The sequence below is a fragment of the Sorex araneus genome, chromosome X (genome assembly GCF_027595985.1).
Source record: "Sorex araneus isolate mSorAra2 chromosome X, mSorAra2.pri, whole genome shotgun sequence".
In the NCBI taxonomy this organism is placed as follows: Eukaryota; Metazoa; Chordata; class Mammalia; order Eulipotyphla; family Soricidae; genus Sorex; species Sorex araneus.
The window spans coordinates 213,892,797-213,911,332 of record NC_073313.1 but is presented as its reverse complement, the minus strand read 5'-3'; the positions used below and the strand labels follow the sequence as shown (position 1 = coordinate 213,911,332).

The 18,536-nt window shown below is 40.7% G+C and overlaps 1 protein-coding gene across 2 annotated transcripts in view; it reads left to right on the top strand.

Moving 5' to 3' along the window:
- Window positions 1–769: 769 nt before the first annotated feature.
- CWC22 (CWC22 spliceosome associated protein homolog) overlaps window positions 770–18,536 on the top strand; it is a 75,173-nt gene continuing 57,406 nt past the window's right edge. The window contains exons 1-2 of one of the 2 annotated variants that reach the window (XM_055123015.1): window positions 770–804; window positions 18,182–18,308. In XM_055123015.1, coding sequence (XP_054978990.1) covers window positions 18,282–18,308 — 27 coding nt within the window. In that variant the 5' untranslated portion in view covers window positions 770–804; window positions 18,182–18,281. Of the gene's footprint in view, window positions 805–17,236; window positions 17,341–18,181; window positions 18,309–18,536 lie in introns of those variants that run through there. The other variant, XM_055123016.1, reaches the window with a different exon arrangement.

Here is an 18,536-nt window from a genome sequence, read left to right as displayed (position 1 = left end):
CTTCCCCCACAGCAAACTGAATTCATAGGTTTTTGTTACTCTGGGAAGCAAATTTTAAATAAACGTTTCTATTTCTCACCTTTTATTTCAGTAAAGACTATTTCCAAGTGGTTCAAACAATCTTTTATTCTCATAATGTAGAGCCAGGTGGTTCCTTAACCTAAAATATTGTCATCATCTTTTCCACAGAATAAGTTTTTTCTCATTGCCTAACAGTCCAATATTCTCTTCTGCATTAGGGCTTGAATTACACACATAACATCATATCATTAGTTTTTGCTCATCTAGGTCTATAGTCAATTTTTTTTGTTTTGTAGATAACAAAACTACTATACTGAATTTATGTGCCACAAAAGTTACTATTAAAATTAATTTCCAACTGCCGAAAAATAGTGGTAGATTAAATTTTGCCAAACCCTAAACCCAGTGAGTCACCCGCACGCATGCATGCGCTGGTGCAGACACAGAACTACAATTCCCGTCCTGCCCTGCGGCTCGTTCGTGCTAACCCTTAAAGGCCGCTCCACTTCCTCCCGCGCAGCTGGTGCATGCTGGACTTTGTAGTTTATGCCTATTTCACTTTTCTCGTCCTCTTAGTGAGAGGAAAGTGCAGCCGGATCGACTGCTGTAAATATTGTCCTAAAAAAAAATCTTCTTTCACAATGCAGCCGATAAGATTACGTAATCCAAGCTAATCTAGGGGCAGAATTCTAGCGTTTACGTTTCGTCTTCCTCTTACTGCCCGGGCCCGGGAAGGGGGAAGTGACGTGTTTCCGGTGTGATGGCGGCGCGGTGGAGCTGCAGGTAATTCCTGAACTCGGCCGGCTCGTCGTAGGTAGCGAGCCGGAGTGGGGGAATCGCTAGCTGCCGGGCTGCACTGGGGCGTGGGGGCGACCAAAGAACGGGTGCGAGCGGGCTGGCAGGGCTGTGGGGGGGCGCCGGGAGGCAGGTGCCCGCTCGCGCGCCGCGCCGCGGGTCAGGCCGAGGAGCCCCCGCTGGTGGGGAAGTGGCGCTGGCGGCGTCTCTCCGCGCCTGCTCCTTAGGCCCGGCCGCCCGGGAGTTTCTGGGCACGGGGTCTCCGCGGCGTGTGGTCCCCGAGCCCAGCCCCGCGCGGGTCTCTCTCTCGGCGCCCGGGGAATCGACTCGTGGGGGCGCCCTCGACGCCCCCGCTGTAGGCAGAGTACTCGCTGGAGTAGCACCAGCCGGTGAATGGAAAAGAAAAAAAGTGGGAATTGCGCTCTTGTGCCTGTCGTCTCATCGCCCTCTGACAGCTGCTTGAGAATTCCGCTAGTTCCTTTTGTGATCAGTGCCCACCGGGGTGTCTTGTGCGCCACCCCCCACCCCTTTATGGTCAGTTCATCAGGTTTTAAGTCCTTGGTACACACAGACTGGCCCCCCAACTCTGTGCTTTTCGTTGCTGATGACCCATCGCTCTGACAGCTGAGTCTTGAGTCCAGCATGTCTCTGTGCCACTACATCTGTCACCCATTCATCGAGGACACTTAGGTTGCTTCGGTGTTTCTGCTTCGGGACTGCCGATGCAGAGAGCTCTGTGGTGCATGGAGTGTTTGGATACTTGAATGTTTTTGTGGTCTGCAGATAGATCCCTTTTGATGTGTCTACATTTCTCCTGTCAGCTACCCCCCCAGTACGCTGCTGACTCCCAAACTGAGGCCTCTTCTCTGTCTGAGTCTATGGGGCTCAGGAACCGACATTACAGTCTCTTGCAAAATTAGGGGATTGAAAGTGAGCAGTTGGTTCCCTTGGCATTTTCCGTTACCCGAAGACTAGAAAAAGGCAGTATTATACGTAAGAGCACCTGGGTTTCAGAGGGCGGCTAGTATGCCTTATTATATTTTTTAATTTCATCGTTTGCTATAATTGGTGATATGGATACGATAGCCATGTGGTGATAATGTTATGATAGTGTTTATAAGTTTTGATGTATACAGTCACTGGACATCCATGACCCTGCACTGCTGTCCCTATGTCACCTCTGGTCCAATCATCCTCCCCCAACCCCCATCTTGTTGATTGACAGTTGCTGTTTCTTTACTACAATTAATGTGTCCTAGACTAATTCCACCTATGCTACTCTGTTACTTCCGGTTCACCTCATGGAGTATGTGTGTGTGGGGTGGGTGTGGGTGTGAGTGTGGGTGTGTGATATTTTCAGGTCTGTAATCCAGTGGCCAAGGTCTAGTTGATACCGTCTGTGCTTTTGAGTTGCTTCTCCGTATACCACATACTTGTTGTTTCTGATTTTGGCATATCGAATACCCCAGGGGTAGCTTGCTAGGCTCTGCTGTGTGGTTGGGATACTCTCGGTAGCTTGCTGGACTCGCCGAGAGGGAAGGAGGAATCGAACCTGGGTCGGCTGTGTGCAAGGCAAACACCCTACCCGCTGTGCTGTCACTCCACAACAAGTCTCACAATGGAGACATTACTGGTACCTGCTCGATCAAATCAATGAACAACGGGGATGACAGTGCTACAATACCGCATACTAGTGAGGTCAGCCAGTGTTTGTCCTTCTCATTCAATTTACTTGTTTAAAATGATAGTCTCTAGTTCCATCCAAGTTTCTGTGGATTGCTTAACGGTTTGTGTGTGTTTTTGTCTTTGTTTTTGGTCACACCCAGTGATGATCAGGGGTTACTCTTGGCTCTGTCCTGAGATATTACTCTTTACAGTGCTCAGGGGACCATATGGGATGCTGAGGATTGAATTGGGTTGGGCCTAGTGCAAGGCAAACACACTCTCTGCTGTACTATAGCTCTGGTCCCTTGCTTAACATTTTTTTAAAAATACAACATATCTTATCTCTGTGGTATTTGATATTTTAATGCACTGTAGCACTATTGTCCTATTGTTCATCAATTTGCTTGAGCGGGCACCAGTAACATCTCCATTGTGAGACTTGTTATTATTTTTGGTATATTGAATATGGCATGGATAGCTTGCCAGGCTCTGCTGTGTGAGTGGGATACTCTTGGTAACTTTCCGGGCTCTTTGAGAGGGTTGGAGGAATCGAACCCGGGTCGGCCGCGTGCACGGCAAATGCCCTACCTGCTGTGCTATTTCTTCAGTTCCTGATATTTTAATATTGCCTATAGATAGAAATAAAGTTCATTTATCAACCCACTGTGGACAAATGAATTCACAATTGGGGTGAAGTGTGATTTTGATTGTAAAACCCAACCAGAAAATGGAGAACTACTTTTGTTGGTTCCTAGTAAGCCAAATTCTCTCACTGTCTCAGTGTGTAAGCATTTGCCTAACATCTCTACTCTCAGCTTTCCCACCTGGAAATGTGGAGAATAATAAGGCCTATTTCCAGAGTGTGAGGATGAAGAAAAAGAATGTATGTATGTCACTGCACACAGTGCCTGGAATACGGTATCATTGGATGTGTTTTTAGAGTTGGTAGTTTATGAATTCTGCTTGTTTCTTGCTCTGAATGTTGCCCTTTCTCTCCATGCCACTTTCTTATAGTCTTCTTTCATCCCATTTGACTGGGCTGTCAGACTTCAGAGGCAAAAAATACTAATCTGTAGTGCTGAACATCTGGGTTCCTGCATCAGTATCCCCATGGGAGTGGTTAGCAACATCCATTCTAATATCTCTGGTTTTGTTGCGTCAGAAATAGGAATGGGGCCCACCAACTCATCCATGTATTTCTCATGCCAGTTAGAAAACCACTTGCTCTTAGCCCATATGGGATTCTGTTCTATGGCTCACGCTACCTGCATCTCCAACCTGTAGTTTGCTTCATTCCTTCCTCTAAAGTATTGGATTCGTGCTCAGTCAGTATTTCAGTTATAAAACTGCCACACCATTCTTGGCTTCAAATAGGTTAATTCCAGGCCCTTCTGGAATTCAGACACTTTTAGGTTACTTAACTGTCTTTCTTAGACCCATTTATATAGCCCTCACAGTATTTCCACTATTGAATTGTTGGAGGTTAACTCCCCTCCCTGATAATAGTGTATTGCCTAATGATCTTTGGTGGGTTATTGTAACTGAGCACACAGTGACACACCATGTATTTCTAATGCCCAAGCCTTGACCATTATTATATATTTATTGCCACTTATATTTATACTGAATTTTGTACTACCTTATGTATTCCTGTTTTGGTATAAGTCATGGCTGGGGTAGAGCTAGCCTGAGAAAGTAGTAGTTATAGTCCATAAAGCTGATGATACTAATGACTTTGAGAACTCCTTTGTTACATTTCTCTAGTTTTCTGTTTAAGTCTGGGACTCCTAGCATGGTTGGTTAATGAAACAAAATGGCCTTGGTGTTTTTGTTTTGGCAGACTTCTAAACTGTTTAAGCCTATAACGCAAGTATTTTATCTCAATCTATAGATTTTCTGTAGATACTAGAAGAGACTTTGGTTCACATCCTGTTTATGGGCAATCCTGGCTTTATGCTTTGGGGACCATGAGGTGCTGGGGATCAAACCCAGACATTGTGCATGCAAAGCACTGTGACATCTTTAGCTGTCTTATTTGGGGGGTGTGGGGGGCATTGAGGCTGCACCTGACTGTACGCAGGACTTACTCCTGATTTTGTGAACAGATTATTTCTGTAGCACTATAGCACTGTCATCCCGTTGCTCATCGATTTGCTCGAGTGGGCACCAGTAACATCTCCATTGTGAGACTTGTTACTGTTTTTGGCATATCAAATACACCATGGGTAGTTTGCCAGGCTCTGCCATGCGGGCGGAATACTCTAGCTTGCCAGGCTCTCCAAGAGCGACGGAGGAATCGAACCTGGATCCGCCGCGTGCAAGGCAAGCACCCTATCCTCTGTGCTGTCCTTCCTGCCAGAGATGATGTCTATAAAAAATGTTTCAATTTTTATGACCTCATGGAGATTTTTCTGCACAAATGCAAACTTTAACACAAAATAAAGTACCTATTTAGTAGAAAACTACAAAACCATTTCTTTACTACAAGCCTACAGTTTTAGTTTTGCATTTGGTTTTGCATTGTTATATGAAAATGGGAATTAATTCAGTTAATTGCTAAATCAGGAACACTTATAATGGTAATATCTGTTCATTGAGTGAGATGGCTTTGGTTAAAGAGCAAGGCTAACTCTTGTGTCCGGGAAGCTGAGATATGTACTAGTGCTATGTGGAAGAACTAAGGCAAGAGTGAATTTGGATTTTGAAGTAGCAACAGAGATGTTCTTTAGGGTTTGGTTTTATTTACTAACTAAAGGAATGTCTATGAACTATTCATTTAAAGACTAATAGTATTAGGAAATAGATTTTTGATACAGGATGCATAGATGCAAAATTTTTATTTTAAGGAAGAAATTGAGAAGAATAGTGATGAATTTATTATGTGCAATGTAGAATATGAAGACCTGGGTTTCCCTACTGGTGGCTTTACAGGTATTAAATGGATTTCTTTAGCTAGGATGGGTGGACTCCGAGCGGCAGAGCCTGGCAAGCTACCCGTGTGTATTGGATATGCCAAAAACAGTAACAATAAGTCTCTTAATGAGAGACGTTATTGGTGCCCGCTCGAACAAATCAAGGATGGGTGGAATACAGTGAAACCCTACTAGTTAGTGATACACAAACTTGCGTATACACACACACTTCAGTATTGATTTTTAAGGGAAGTTTTTGTTTCTTGTCTTGATTTTTTTTGGGGGTGGCCACACCCGGAGATGCTCCTGTTTTATTCCTGGCTCTGTGCCCAGGAATCACTCCTGGTGTTGCTTGGGGGACCCTATGGGATGCTGGGGATTGAACCTATGTCTGCCGTATGTAAAGCCAAGTGCTCTTCCTTTTGTACTATCTCTCCAACCCCTTTAAAGGCAAGTTGTTAAACAAGATGTTAAACTAAACCTAATTTCCTTCCTAAAATGAGAGAAAGATAATCTCATCGTGGGATCTTTCCTGTATGGAGACTTCTCCCAGCCTCCCACATGCAATAGCAGATAGAATGGGGTGGAGGAATGAAAAGGGGTAGATTTGGTTAATTTACTTTTAACTCAGAAGGCAGAAGCAATAGAATTTGTAGACTGGCATTCAGAAATAGGAAAATTTGCCCTTTGACTCATGTAGTGGGGAAAACTGAAGTGAAGAAATGAGTTCTGATTTAGACTGGGTAGTTTGGGGGTACTTTGGGACATCCATACATAGAGGTCTTCTGTATGCTCTTAAACCTGTAGGGATAATCGGACTGTAGTAGAAGGCATTCCCACATGGGTTAGTTGAATATGTGGAGAGGTTGAGATGAGAGGATATGAAGAGAGAAAAGATAGGAATGTTCATTCCTTCATTTAACAGATAATGAAATGAGAACCTTCTGTTTTGGAAAAATAGCAATGAAAAAAAGAAGACAAAAATCAAGGAAGGATAAACCATAGACAATAAGTGTTAGAATGGTGGACAGAGAAATAAAATCAGGAAGAAATTCAGTGAATCCGGTGATTCTGTTGATGAATTAATTGATGGAGTGAGAACATGATGAAAGGACTGAATGCTTCAGTGTCCGCTAAAAAAAAAGAAAGTGTACCTGTGTTAGCACCAAGGGGTTCCTGTAGTTACTGTGTAACATTGGCCAGTATTGTGGTAATGTGGAAAGCAGAATTGTAGTTGGAAGAGTGGTTAATGGAATTAGAAGCATCTAGTGTAAATTTATTTGTGAAACATTTTGGCTGTGTTGAGTGAGAGGATAAAGGAAGCATGCCCCTAAATATAATCCATTTATTTTTATTATTTTTTAAGGGGAAGACAAGGAGTCCTGACAGCTTGCCCCATTCTTTGCCAGTTGGGCTGGACAGTTCGTGCTGGGTCAGTACTGGTGCTGGGACCACTGTTACCCCGGCGGTCTCAGGGGCCAGGCAGTCCAGAGATTGGACTCAGGTCTTCTCCCTTGCGAGACGTACTCCTGACCGCCAAGCTGGCTCCCTGGCGCCCATGGTTCCTTTTAAAATAAATCTGTAAAGAAGTTCAACCTTTTCTTTAATTTTTAAAAATTATTTAAAAATATCTTTTTCTTTAAAGCTAATTGGAAAGTAGTAGCGTACATCAAATAATAGCTAATTAACTGGTCAGGAGGTAGGATAGGAGTCAGGCGCCCAAGCTGGGTTCCATTCCTGGCACCACGTGGTCCCCCAGGCATCAACAGGTGTGGCCCTGAGGACTCCAGTACTGCCAGGGTGGCCTGAATATCCACCGCACCTCAGCACCTGAGCAGCACGGCATCCTTGGGCCTTTGCACCAAAGTGACGCTGTGTCCCAGTTGGCCGATTATCACTAGCAGTGACCCCAGAACTCTGGAGCACCACTTGGGAATATTCATCATTCGTGCACCCCCCCTCCAGCTCTAACACACAGACACACAGACACAGACAGACAGACAGACACACACACACACACACATACAATAGCTAACAGATTTTAAAGATCACCAAATAATTCTGTGCTGGGGCAACAGTACAGCAGGTAGGGTGCTTGCCTTGCACACCTCTGACCCAGGTTCAATTCCCAGCAACCCATATGGCTTGCTGCACCTCCCCCTGAGTCCCAGGAGTGATCCCAGGAGTGAGCTCTGAGCATGCAAGGTGTGCGCCCACCCCCACTCAGAAGGAAGGAAGAGGGAGAGGGAGGGAGAGAGAGAGGGAGAGAGAGGAGGGAGGAAGGGAGGGGGGGAGGGAGGGAGGGAGGGAGGGAGGGAGGGAGAACAACAAATTCTGATTCATTCAGATTCTTCAGGAGCCTATATTCTGGTGAAAAAGGAGCACATTTGAGGATCTTTCGATATTGAAAGAGAAAACAACTTTTTAAGTTGCATATCCTAATTATAGCACTTGCTCTATTCTTTAATTTCTTTAGTTGCTTAAAGACAGACCAATATGGACTAACTTCCTGATACAGAAAAATGAATGAAGATAATAGCTCCCCCAAATTTAAAAGTAATTTTTGGTATGGATATCGCTGAGTTCACTAAAATGAGAGTTTTATTCCACCTTCTCCCAATTTTTATTGAGGTATTATGATTTACAGTGCTGTCGGTATTTTCAGGCGTACATTGTCAACACCACACCACCACAGATTGGCAGCTTTGACCAGCTTCCCTCCACCAATGTTCCAAGGACAAGCCCATCTGGAATCAGTCCCTCTGCTCCACTCCCTAAGCTTGGTCCTGTACACTGACTGTCCTCTTTATTGGTTTGAGGCCATTTGTTGAAAATTAGACTTTTAAAATTTTGTTTTAAAAAACAAAACAAAACAACCCACACCTGAATCTTATTGTCTGAAGATGTTTCCGGATGGTGCACTCTCCCCTTCACCTTTGAGGGACCAGTGGGCAGCTTTTATATGGTTTATTCCTCAAAAAGGACAAAACCCAAAGAGTCCAAATTCTCTCCAGACAGCTTCCAGCCAGCACTTGCTAGTGTCAGTCACTTGAGTGGATTAGAACCTAAGAGAAATCCTGGTGGGCTAGATAGCAGAAAACAGGGAGAGTACAAGTCTACATTTGTGTGTGAATATAGATACAGATATATAGTTACAGATATGTACAATGCCTATTTATATGTTAAAACATGTACTATAGGGGCTGGAGTGATAGTACAAGGTATGGCGTTGGCCCTGCATGCGGCCGATCCGGGTTCAATTTCCAGCATCCCATATGGTCCCCTGAGCACCACCAGGAGTAATTCCTGAGTGCAAAGCCAGGAGTAACCCCTGGGCATTGACTGATGTGACGCCCCTCCCCGCCATAAGACACGTACTGTAAATAAAACATTGAGCCACCTGCTCTGGGGGCCCAGAAGAGCATCCTTTAATCAACTGAGGTATTTCTGCAATGCATCAAGTGGAGAATCGTACTAAATCTTAAATTGGCATATACCCAGTTCTACATCAACTGTTTTCCATAAACTTCAGAAAAATACTGTTGAATTTTCAGAATTTTTCACATTTCACAATTGTAGATAAGGGATTAGCTTTTCCAGGAAGGGAAGGAATGTGTCAGCGTTTTAATTTTCTTGAAATTGTGAACCTCTGTTGAAATCCAGTAACTACGTTGTTTTCCTTTATGTGGCATATTATGGGGGAAATTTTTCACTAGTAGGTATATATCTAAAAATTGCAAGAAACACTGATAACAAAGCAGTATTTTTTTCAACAGTATAGCTACAGAAAGGCCATACCAAGCTTGTCATTAATACTTAGCAGCTATAGTCAATCTGTTATTCCTGTTAGTTTCTAGAGAAGAAAATTAGTATTTAGAAGTAGGACTGTATTTGGTTCAGAAGCTTGGGGATTTTCTTGGATTCCCATCACCCATTCCTAATTGATTTTTGCCTTTAAAACAAATTTAAACTTTTTTGTGTGTTTTAAGTATCACTTAATATTACCAACAATAATATTATCTTTGAACATCTGTTTGCATATTATTTATGCTGTAATGCTTGAAATTTTCTAAGCCTGCTGTTAATATTTAGAAAAACAAATGCGAACTGAAAAAAGGGGTATCCAAGTGGTTGGTTCTGTGTAAAAGTTTCATAATAGTATGTTTAGATGACTTCTTCTAGTATGAATTTAGAACACTAGTCCTGCTGAAATAATTGAAATAAGTGCATTTTAGCCACTTAAAGTATATTTTCTCATTTTAAGTATTTCAAGGTAAATACAGAATGGTCATTGTTTCTAGTTATTTTCTTTTTCTTTTTGAGCCACGCCTAGTGGTGCTCAGGGCTTACTCCTGGCTCTATGGTCAGGGAATCATTCCTGGTGGGACTCTGGACCGTATGTGGTCCAAGGTATCAAACCTAGTACTTGGATATTCAAGACAAGCTCTTTTCCTGCTGTACTGGCTCTCTGGCTCTCCAGTTAACAGTTTAAAAGCTTAATTACATGTATTACTTTGCTTTTTAATCACTGTCACTGTCATCCCGTTGCTCATCGATTTGTTCGAGCGGGCACCAGTAACGTCTCTCATTGAGAGACTTATTGTTACTGTTTTTGGCATATCCAATATGCACGGGTAGCTTGCCAGGCTCTGCCGTGCGGGCTCGATACTCTCGGTAGCTTGCCGGGCTCTCGGAGAGGGGCGGAGGAATCGAACATGGGTTGGCCGTGTAAAAGGCGAAAGCCCAACCGCTGTGCTATCGCTCCAGCCCTATGCTTTTTAATAGTTGCTAAAACTAATACAAAACATTTTCATTTTTTAAAAGATTTTGTTATTATTTGTTTTGAAGGCTACACCCAGGGGGTCAGCTTTATGCAACACAGTTTACCTGTTGTACTACTATATCTCCAACCTCTAACTTGGTTATTTTTAAACTACATACACATATTGTAAAGTATCTTTCTTTCCCAGAAGACCAGGTATGATTTTGCTGACTATGCTACTCGTGACAAGGAGAAAGAAATTTATGATTTCATTATAAAATTGGCACCATAATATTAAGAGAGTGGGAGAGCTACAAACTCTTAGATACATTCCTCTCTAAGAGGAATTGGTAGGAATTTCCAGTTAGTCTAAGTATCAAGTATGTTCATGTTGAACTCTCAGAATTTCCCTACAGCTAACAGGTATATTCTGTATCAATCAGTAGATGATGGATATCATAGATTTTGTTGTTGTTAGAACTGCAGGAGCAGTCTTCTTTACAATGTTACCAATTTCATACATTTTGGAGCATGGAGATGTAACGTTATATTCTTGATTGCCAGAAAATTGTTTAAGGGTAGAACAGGAAAAGATGAGAAAGAAGACATTAAGTAAAGTCATTTGAAAAACTGAGTTTTAATTCATTTTAAAAATCTGGTACATTTAGAAGAGAAACAGTCTTAAGACTCAATGTGGGATTGAGCAGTATTAATTCACTGTATTGCTGTATCACTGTCATCCTATTGTTCATTGATTTACTCGAGCTTGCTCCAGTAACGTCTTTCCCAGGGATTGGAGGCTCTTTCAGAGTTAGGAGAATGAGATCTGTTATTGTTACTATATTTGGCATATCTAATACTCCACGGGGAGCTTGCCAGGCTCTTATGTGTGGGTGGGATACTCTCAGTAGCTTGCCGGGCTCCTTGAGAGGCATATACGTATATTTCCCTTTATGATGCTCTGTCGCTAGGCGCTTTGAGGCTGCGCAGTACAGGAATGTGTTCACTCATGCGTGAGGCTCGGCCCCAGCGTGTGGAAAGCAGCCTGGAGCATGGTGGCGGTTGGGTAGTGGAGGTCAGCTGCCAGGGTTGGGTCCCTTGGGGCGGGGAGGGCTCTCACCCGCCCCAGGGGGCCTCTGGGGCTCCCCAAGTGAAAACAGCCTGGCGCTAATGGTGTCCGGTGGCATGATTATGGGGGCTTCATTTTTATGCTCCCTCCTGGAAAAGCAGCCGTGAGCCATGAGCAGTATTAATTTAAAAAAAAAAAAAAGGCAGATCTTGCATCATAGATTTTAGTGATTTACACCTACTGTACCTGTTCATAATGAATTCTAAGTATGCTAATAAAATAAATACTTAAAATTCTTACTATTATGCATGTTTTTATAGTATAAAGCATCCAAACCTTTGCTATCTGGAACTTTAGAGGAATGGGTCAGTTTAGAATATGAAAATCTTCTGGATAGTAAACTGTACCTATTTACATTTCCCAATTTATCAAATTGGCATCAATATATTATGTTGGCATTTTTATTGAGGTGCAACATCAAATGGTTTGAGCATTAGATAAATCATTTTGGATTTAAAATCTGCCATTTACTTGCTGTAATGTTCTTGAACACATTGCTTTAGTTCTTTGTGTGTCAGTTCCACTGACAAATGTCTCTCTTTTTTTTTTTTTATTGAATCACCGTGAGATACAGTTACAAAACTTTCATGTTTGAGTTTCAGTCATACAATGATCGAACACCCATCCTCCACCAGTGCACATTCTCCATCACCAATGTGACAAATGTCTCTTTAAAAAACCAACAAAGGCAATTATGAAAATTGAACATGACACTATAAATAAATTGGCTACTATAATAAGTTGCAAAAAGTTGATAGCAATTTGTACTGGTTTTCAGTCTTGTCGTTACTTTAAGGTATACGTCTAACTTTGAAATGGATTAATTTGTTAATCTGTTATTTTAGGAACATTATAATGTACTATAAATTCTGTTAGCATATATCAGTTTGTATGCTATAGAGGTATTGGTACATTTGTTATTGCAATATCTTATTTTCTTCAGTTATTTATTTCCCCACCCCTTGGTTATTTCAGTAATCATGAATCACATACTCTAGGCTGTAGTACTCACACATTTGATAATGCTCACACATCTGGTCAAGTACCCCCACATGTGCTCATGGGGGGGTACATAACAGGTTGGTATACCAGACCAGTGCTATGCTCTATGGGTCCCATTAGAGCAAAGTGAGACTACACTTGGTGCATGTGGGCAGCTCCGGGGATTGACCTTGCAGCTTCTTCCTGATAAGGTAGGTGCATTTGTCTTGAGCCATATCCAGGCCCCCTGCCTTGACTGATTTTTAAGCAGTTACAGTTAACACACCTTCATCGTTTCACACTGGGGGAACATTCATCAAAACACTTTAAAATAACTTGTTTTAATAGATTACAACATCCCATAGTGGAGGAAATTGTTTTCTTTTATATATTTTAACTGCATATTATTGATATTAGCATATTTCCTTTATTATCAGCTTGAGCATAGTATTCAGGTAACATGAAAATGCTAAGTTCTCTTAGAAATATGCAGAGCCATAAGGATTTAAATAATTCTAAGAACCCATATATTTTTATTCCTTGACCTAGAAAACCGTGATGTGAATATATGTGATAATTGTCTACAAATTTACAGTCTTACTGACTCTGTTATTGTATTGTTCCATATGTATAGACAAGTTCCCTTCTTTCAAAAGAAAGGAAGGTGTAGCTTATTAGGTAGATTAGTATTAAATTCAATTTAGCGTGGGCTTTATTACATAAACATTCCATTTTAGAATAGGACAAATTACTCAACTCAGGATCTATAAACAGGGTCTATACATTATACTTGTAAGTCTGTCATTTTTATTCTATACCAGTTGTCCTGTTCTTCCTTGCTCCTGTTCTCTCAACACTATCTTCCATGCTATTGGATTGTTGGCAGTCATTTATATTAAGTGAAATCATACCAACAGAAAATAGCTTATTATATACTTTTACTTATACTGAAGTCAAAGTTAAGTTTATTAATTTGCTTCAGTAAGGTGTAAAGATTGTGGAGCTTCTTGGAGGAGTTAAAAATATTAATTTGAAATAAATATGCACATCTGTGTTCATTGCGGCACTTGGTTCAATAGCTGAGATATGAAAATAACCCAAATGTCTATTTATGGATGAATGTATCAAGAAATTTTGGTGTATATACACAGAATACAGTGCAGCTATAAGAAAGAAAAAGATTTTGCCACATATTGCTATGTGATGGAACTAGAGGGTATTATGGTGAGTAAAGTGAGTCAAAAGGGAAGAATAAAGAATGATCTCTCATGTGATATGTGAAGAGACACAGTAAGGACCAACATGTCTAAAGGCAACAGATCTGAGCTTACTGGAGGAGGGGTTGAACAGGAGGGGCCTTTGGGACCATGGTGGAAAGAAGTGAGTACTCTGGTGGCAAGCTTGGTGTTGGAATGATGTCACTGTCACTGTCATCCCATTGCTCATCGATTTGTTCGAGCGGGCACCAGTAACGTCTCATTGTGAGACTTGTTACTGTTTTTGGCATATCCAATATGCCACGGGTAACTTGCCAGGCTCTGCCGTGTGGGCGTGATACTCTCGGTAGTTTGCTGGGCTCTCTGAGTGGGGCGGAGGAATTGAACAGGGGTCGGCTGCGTGAAAGGCGAAGGCCCTACCGCTGTGCTATCGCTCCAGTCCATTGGAATGATGTATGGATGAAATTTGTATTGTCATTCAGAGTACCTCAAGAAGGATTTTGTTTTTGTAAGCCCTAAGTTCCCTGTTTTGTTTAGGCTTAACTCCACTCTGCTCAAGGATCACACCTGGCAGTGATCCAACACAGGTTGGCTGCATGCAAGGTAAGGGCCTACATGCTATATTATCTCTGCACGCCCTAACTCAATAAAGATTTTTTTTTAGAATGGGAAGAGGGCGGATTTAAATTTGTTGTGGTTTGTGAGGCAAGAGGTGGTTTTAGTAGGGATTAGGCAGAATTTGTAAACTAGTTGCTGGAACAGTAGATGGTCGGTTACACATACAGGTCGCTTTATGATCTCATTTGGAAAAAGAGGGTCTAAACAAACTAGAAATAAGAATTTGATTTACAATACATGATGTATATTGGGACTTTGATATGCTTTATCTGCTTTGCAAGTTAGTGGAATCTCTTTCATTTCCCATAGCATGTACGTTTTTTTTGGAAAATAACCAAATAACTTTTCCCTGGAATTTGGATGTGAGGTATTTTACTTTGCCAGCATCTGAAGAAGTAATAATACCACATCTAGAGATTGTCTAGAACAAGAATCTTGGGAATGCCTGAGAAGCTTGAATGTCTTTGAATTATTTAAGATTGTTGTTTTGTCCACTATGGTAACCACTAACATCATGTGGGTATTCATAATTAAATGTAAACTTAAAAATGAAATTAGAAATTTGTTTTTTAGATTTTACATTTGTACACATTTGAACTGGTGTAGTTGTTATTGACAATGCAAAAAACAAATCTTCCCATCAGTGCAAAAAAGGTTCTGTTGCACACTAGGTTAGAAATATCAACAAGTAGAGAAAGATATAAGCTAGAGGATAATCTAGAAGATAAAGGACCAAATTATGCACCCACAGCTCAAAAGAAAAAACAAAACAAAACAAAAAACCCACGTGACAATTAGTAGCTTGTAGCTAGTTTTTATGTCTTGGCCAGAAGTTCTCTTACTTATTTTCAGGCTTTACCTGGTGGTGATGATAGCAGTAAGGTTCATTTTATTCTCTGTACATAACAAAGAACATTTGGAAGCGTCTACTCAGATATATTTGATGTTGATGATTCATTTCCTATTAGTTCATAAAAGGGTCTTAGGTCTTTAGATGTATAACAGCAAGAAGTAAAAACTGTCTAGTTAATTTCTGTTTTCACATTATTAGAACAAGAAAAATGTAGACTCTCTTGAAGTGTAACATAGTATAATTTTGTGTCACCTACCATGTTACTCATTTCTGTTGTTTCTGTCCATAGTCTTTTTTTGACACTCATACTTTCTTGTGCTTTGCTGACTGCCTCTGCTGTTCTTTCTTTGAACTCAGAACATCCTCATCATAGTGTCACTAAAGACACTGTCTGAGGATTTACTGGTGGTGTTTATGTCTTCAGTGATACTGTTTTCGTTCGTTGATCTTGGTGAGCTTCAGTGTGTTTTTCTCATTGGTCATTAGATAACTAATGTTCTTGTTTGGGGCGAAGGAGCGGTGGGGACTCTTTGTAGTTACAACCCCCAGCCCAACCAGGAAGATAATGAGGACTTAAGCTGAAGATTGCTCTGTCTTCTCTGCCCATCCTGGGATGGTGGGGCAGCAAGCAATAGGGTCAGGCAGGAGCTGTAGTGTTGGGTGCAGGGTCTCACCAGTGGGGAGCATTTCTGTCTCCCCCTCAGGAGTAGGTCCAGTGATGTCTGCTGGAGCCAGGCCTCACCTGGAATGCTGGAGAAGCAAGCAGAAGGTCCTGCAGCATCAGTTTTGTAAGGGCTTAATTGCTGATTATCCTGTGAGTCAGAAGAAACTATATATCATACAAACATTGACAGCCTTCTGAGCTTTTAATTTCTCCATAAAGCATATCTTGGGTCTTAGCAATTAATAAATGTATTTAAATCTGCTAATAAAATTTTATAAAGGTCTTAGTACATGAAAGTGTTTCTAAACTTTAAAAGTTCATACATATTGAAACTTATTGCGAACACATATATGTCATGTACTTACAGCTGAATTTTATGTTTTTTCATGCGGTATATTCATCTAATGGATAATAAATTTTAATAAATATTTCTTATTTGTAATAATGCGTCTCAGTACTGTGATTATGTTGCAATTAATAGTCTATTTTATCATGATTTTTTATCTTAGTTCTCAAAGAACTTGTGGAAGTCAATACAAAAGTGAGAATTTCCCCCCTGTAAAACTGAAACCATTTTTTAGATTTCAAATAGTGTGATACTGGTTTTTTTCTTCTAATGCCTATCTGGGCTTTTTATTCGTGAGTTATGAAGGAATAATACATTTAGAACTACTCTGTCTCTTTCAAAATGATAAATTAGTTTGAGGTATGAAATTTGTTTGAAGGTATCATTTATGTGATGAAGTTGGTAGACCATGGGGTCTATATATTTTGTCTAAGTGACTCATGGTCCAAGAAAGTTGAGAGTATGATATCTCACCCAGAATTGGAAAGCAGAGAAAACTTGAGAAAGAGTTACCTATTGGAATTAACCTTGTGAATGCTCTGAGAAATGAAATGCCCAGACCTTTCCCACTCTGACACATTCCTGAGATTTTGTCTGTTAAGATTTCCTTTGCTCTGTCAGTCAGGCCTGTAAGTGAATAATTCTTAAGTTTCTCTAAGTTGCTTTCATTCATTTCATCATTAAGTATTGATCTTGTCTTTTTTTGTTTTAAACTACTTTTCTCTTTCCTGCTCTTTTCTGTGTGTTGCTATCTGGAGCTTATGTACATGCTTGGTTGTGGTGTTTGCATACTTGGCCCCGTGCTTGTTTGGACTCTTTCTCTGGTTTCTGCGCTCCTGCTCATCTGGTGGGTGGTCTTGCTGGGGATCCCATTTTTCACATGTATGCTCACATTTATGCTCCCAATGCTTGCATGCTTGGTTTGGCGTGCTCATGTATATTGGACTGCTCCGCTCGCTGGGGCCCAGCTTAGGCATGTGGGCAGCACCAGGGCCTCTTGCTTTCAGCATAGATGCATCACCAGGTGTAGTCTCAGGCCCCCAGCAATGCTGGGGTGACCTAAATTCCCCTGCACTCTGGGACCCTAAGAGCATGGCATTCTTGGACCCTAGCAGTGAAGTACTGGCCTGGTTGGCTGAGAATTACTGGTGGGGCCTCCTGAACCTCCTAAGCACCCTTGGGAGGCTCCCCAAAGAAAGCAGAACAGGGCACTGGAGAGATAGTGCACTTACCTTATACATGGCTGAACCAAGTTTGACCCCCATCATCCCATACGGTTTCCTAAGCCCCACCAGGAATGATCCCTGAGTGCAGAGCCAGGAGTAAGCCCAAGGTACTGCTGGATGTGGCTGCCCAAAACAAGAAAAAAAAAATTAGGTAATAGCAATTATCTTTAACTCAATTTAATACTTTTAAATTTGTTAAATTTACATTAAAGGTGAACACTGAAATACATTTCAGCATTTAACATGCTAAATGACTAGTTTTTTCGATAACTACTTTTATTCTAAATCAAATACTTAGGTCTCATTTGTACATATAGCTAAAGTTTTAAGCATTTGATAGATAAAATTAAGACGTATTTTAGTTTAGTTCTTTAAATTTCCATGTGGAGTACATTTATTCGGAAAGGTCATTATTATAAGAACATTGACTCATTATTAGTTTATAGAATCATTTAATACTTAATGCAAATTTATGTCAAATTTCTTTTATATAATTCTTTCCTTGAATTATATTTTTTAAAAAATAATTTCATAGTGCTGTTTTGTGATGTAGGTTTAGGTCTTCTCTATTTCCAATAAAGTTATCTGTGGTAGGTTATTAGCTTTAAATCCTTTCAGTCATAGAATAAAGTGCTTTGTGGTGCTTATTAAGCCCTTGTATTACTTGCTGCATCTTTACTAATCTGTGTTCTTTGTACATTGTGAAACTACTTAAGGATTCTTAATTGGGGCAGGGTGAGAGATTGGGTCACACCCACCTGTTCCCTGGGGGTCTGTTCTGGGTTCTATGTTCAGGGGAGGTGAACCTCCATCTCATACCTTATCTCCTATACTTTCTCTGGCCCCTTAAGGAGTTTTTGCTTACTTGTTGGTTATCTTTGAGTCTGTTATAGTATGAAAAATATTAAATGTCTGCTTTATGAAAATAAGGTATTATAATTTCAAACACATTTTATCAATTTTAACAAAATTTTCATTGGTGTTTTTTATAGGTGACGTTTGCAGACAGAAGAAGTAAAGTATCCAGGAGTTCATTCCAGTTTTTCTTTGTTACTTGAACTAGCTTAAGGATTTATCAGACCAGCTGCCAAAATGAAAAGTAGTGTGGGACAGATAAAAGTAAGTGAAACTTAAAATGAGGAAAATAAGCAATAAACCTGCCTTCAGTGATTAGTTCTTTAGGCAAAAATACAGTTTTACTTATTATGTAAAATACAACATAGTGAACACAAAGTCATTATATAATTAGGGTGGTAGAACCAAACAGTAGACACGCCACATGCATCTAACTTACACAATTTGTGATATAAACTCTTTACCAGATGGAAAGAATATTATGTAAGTAAG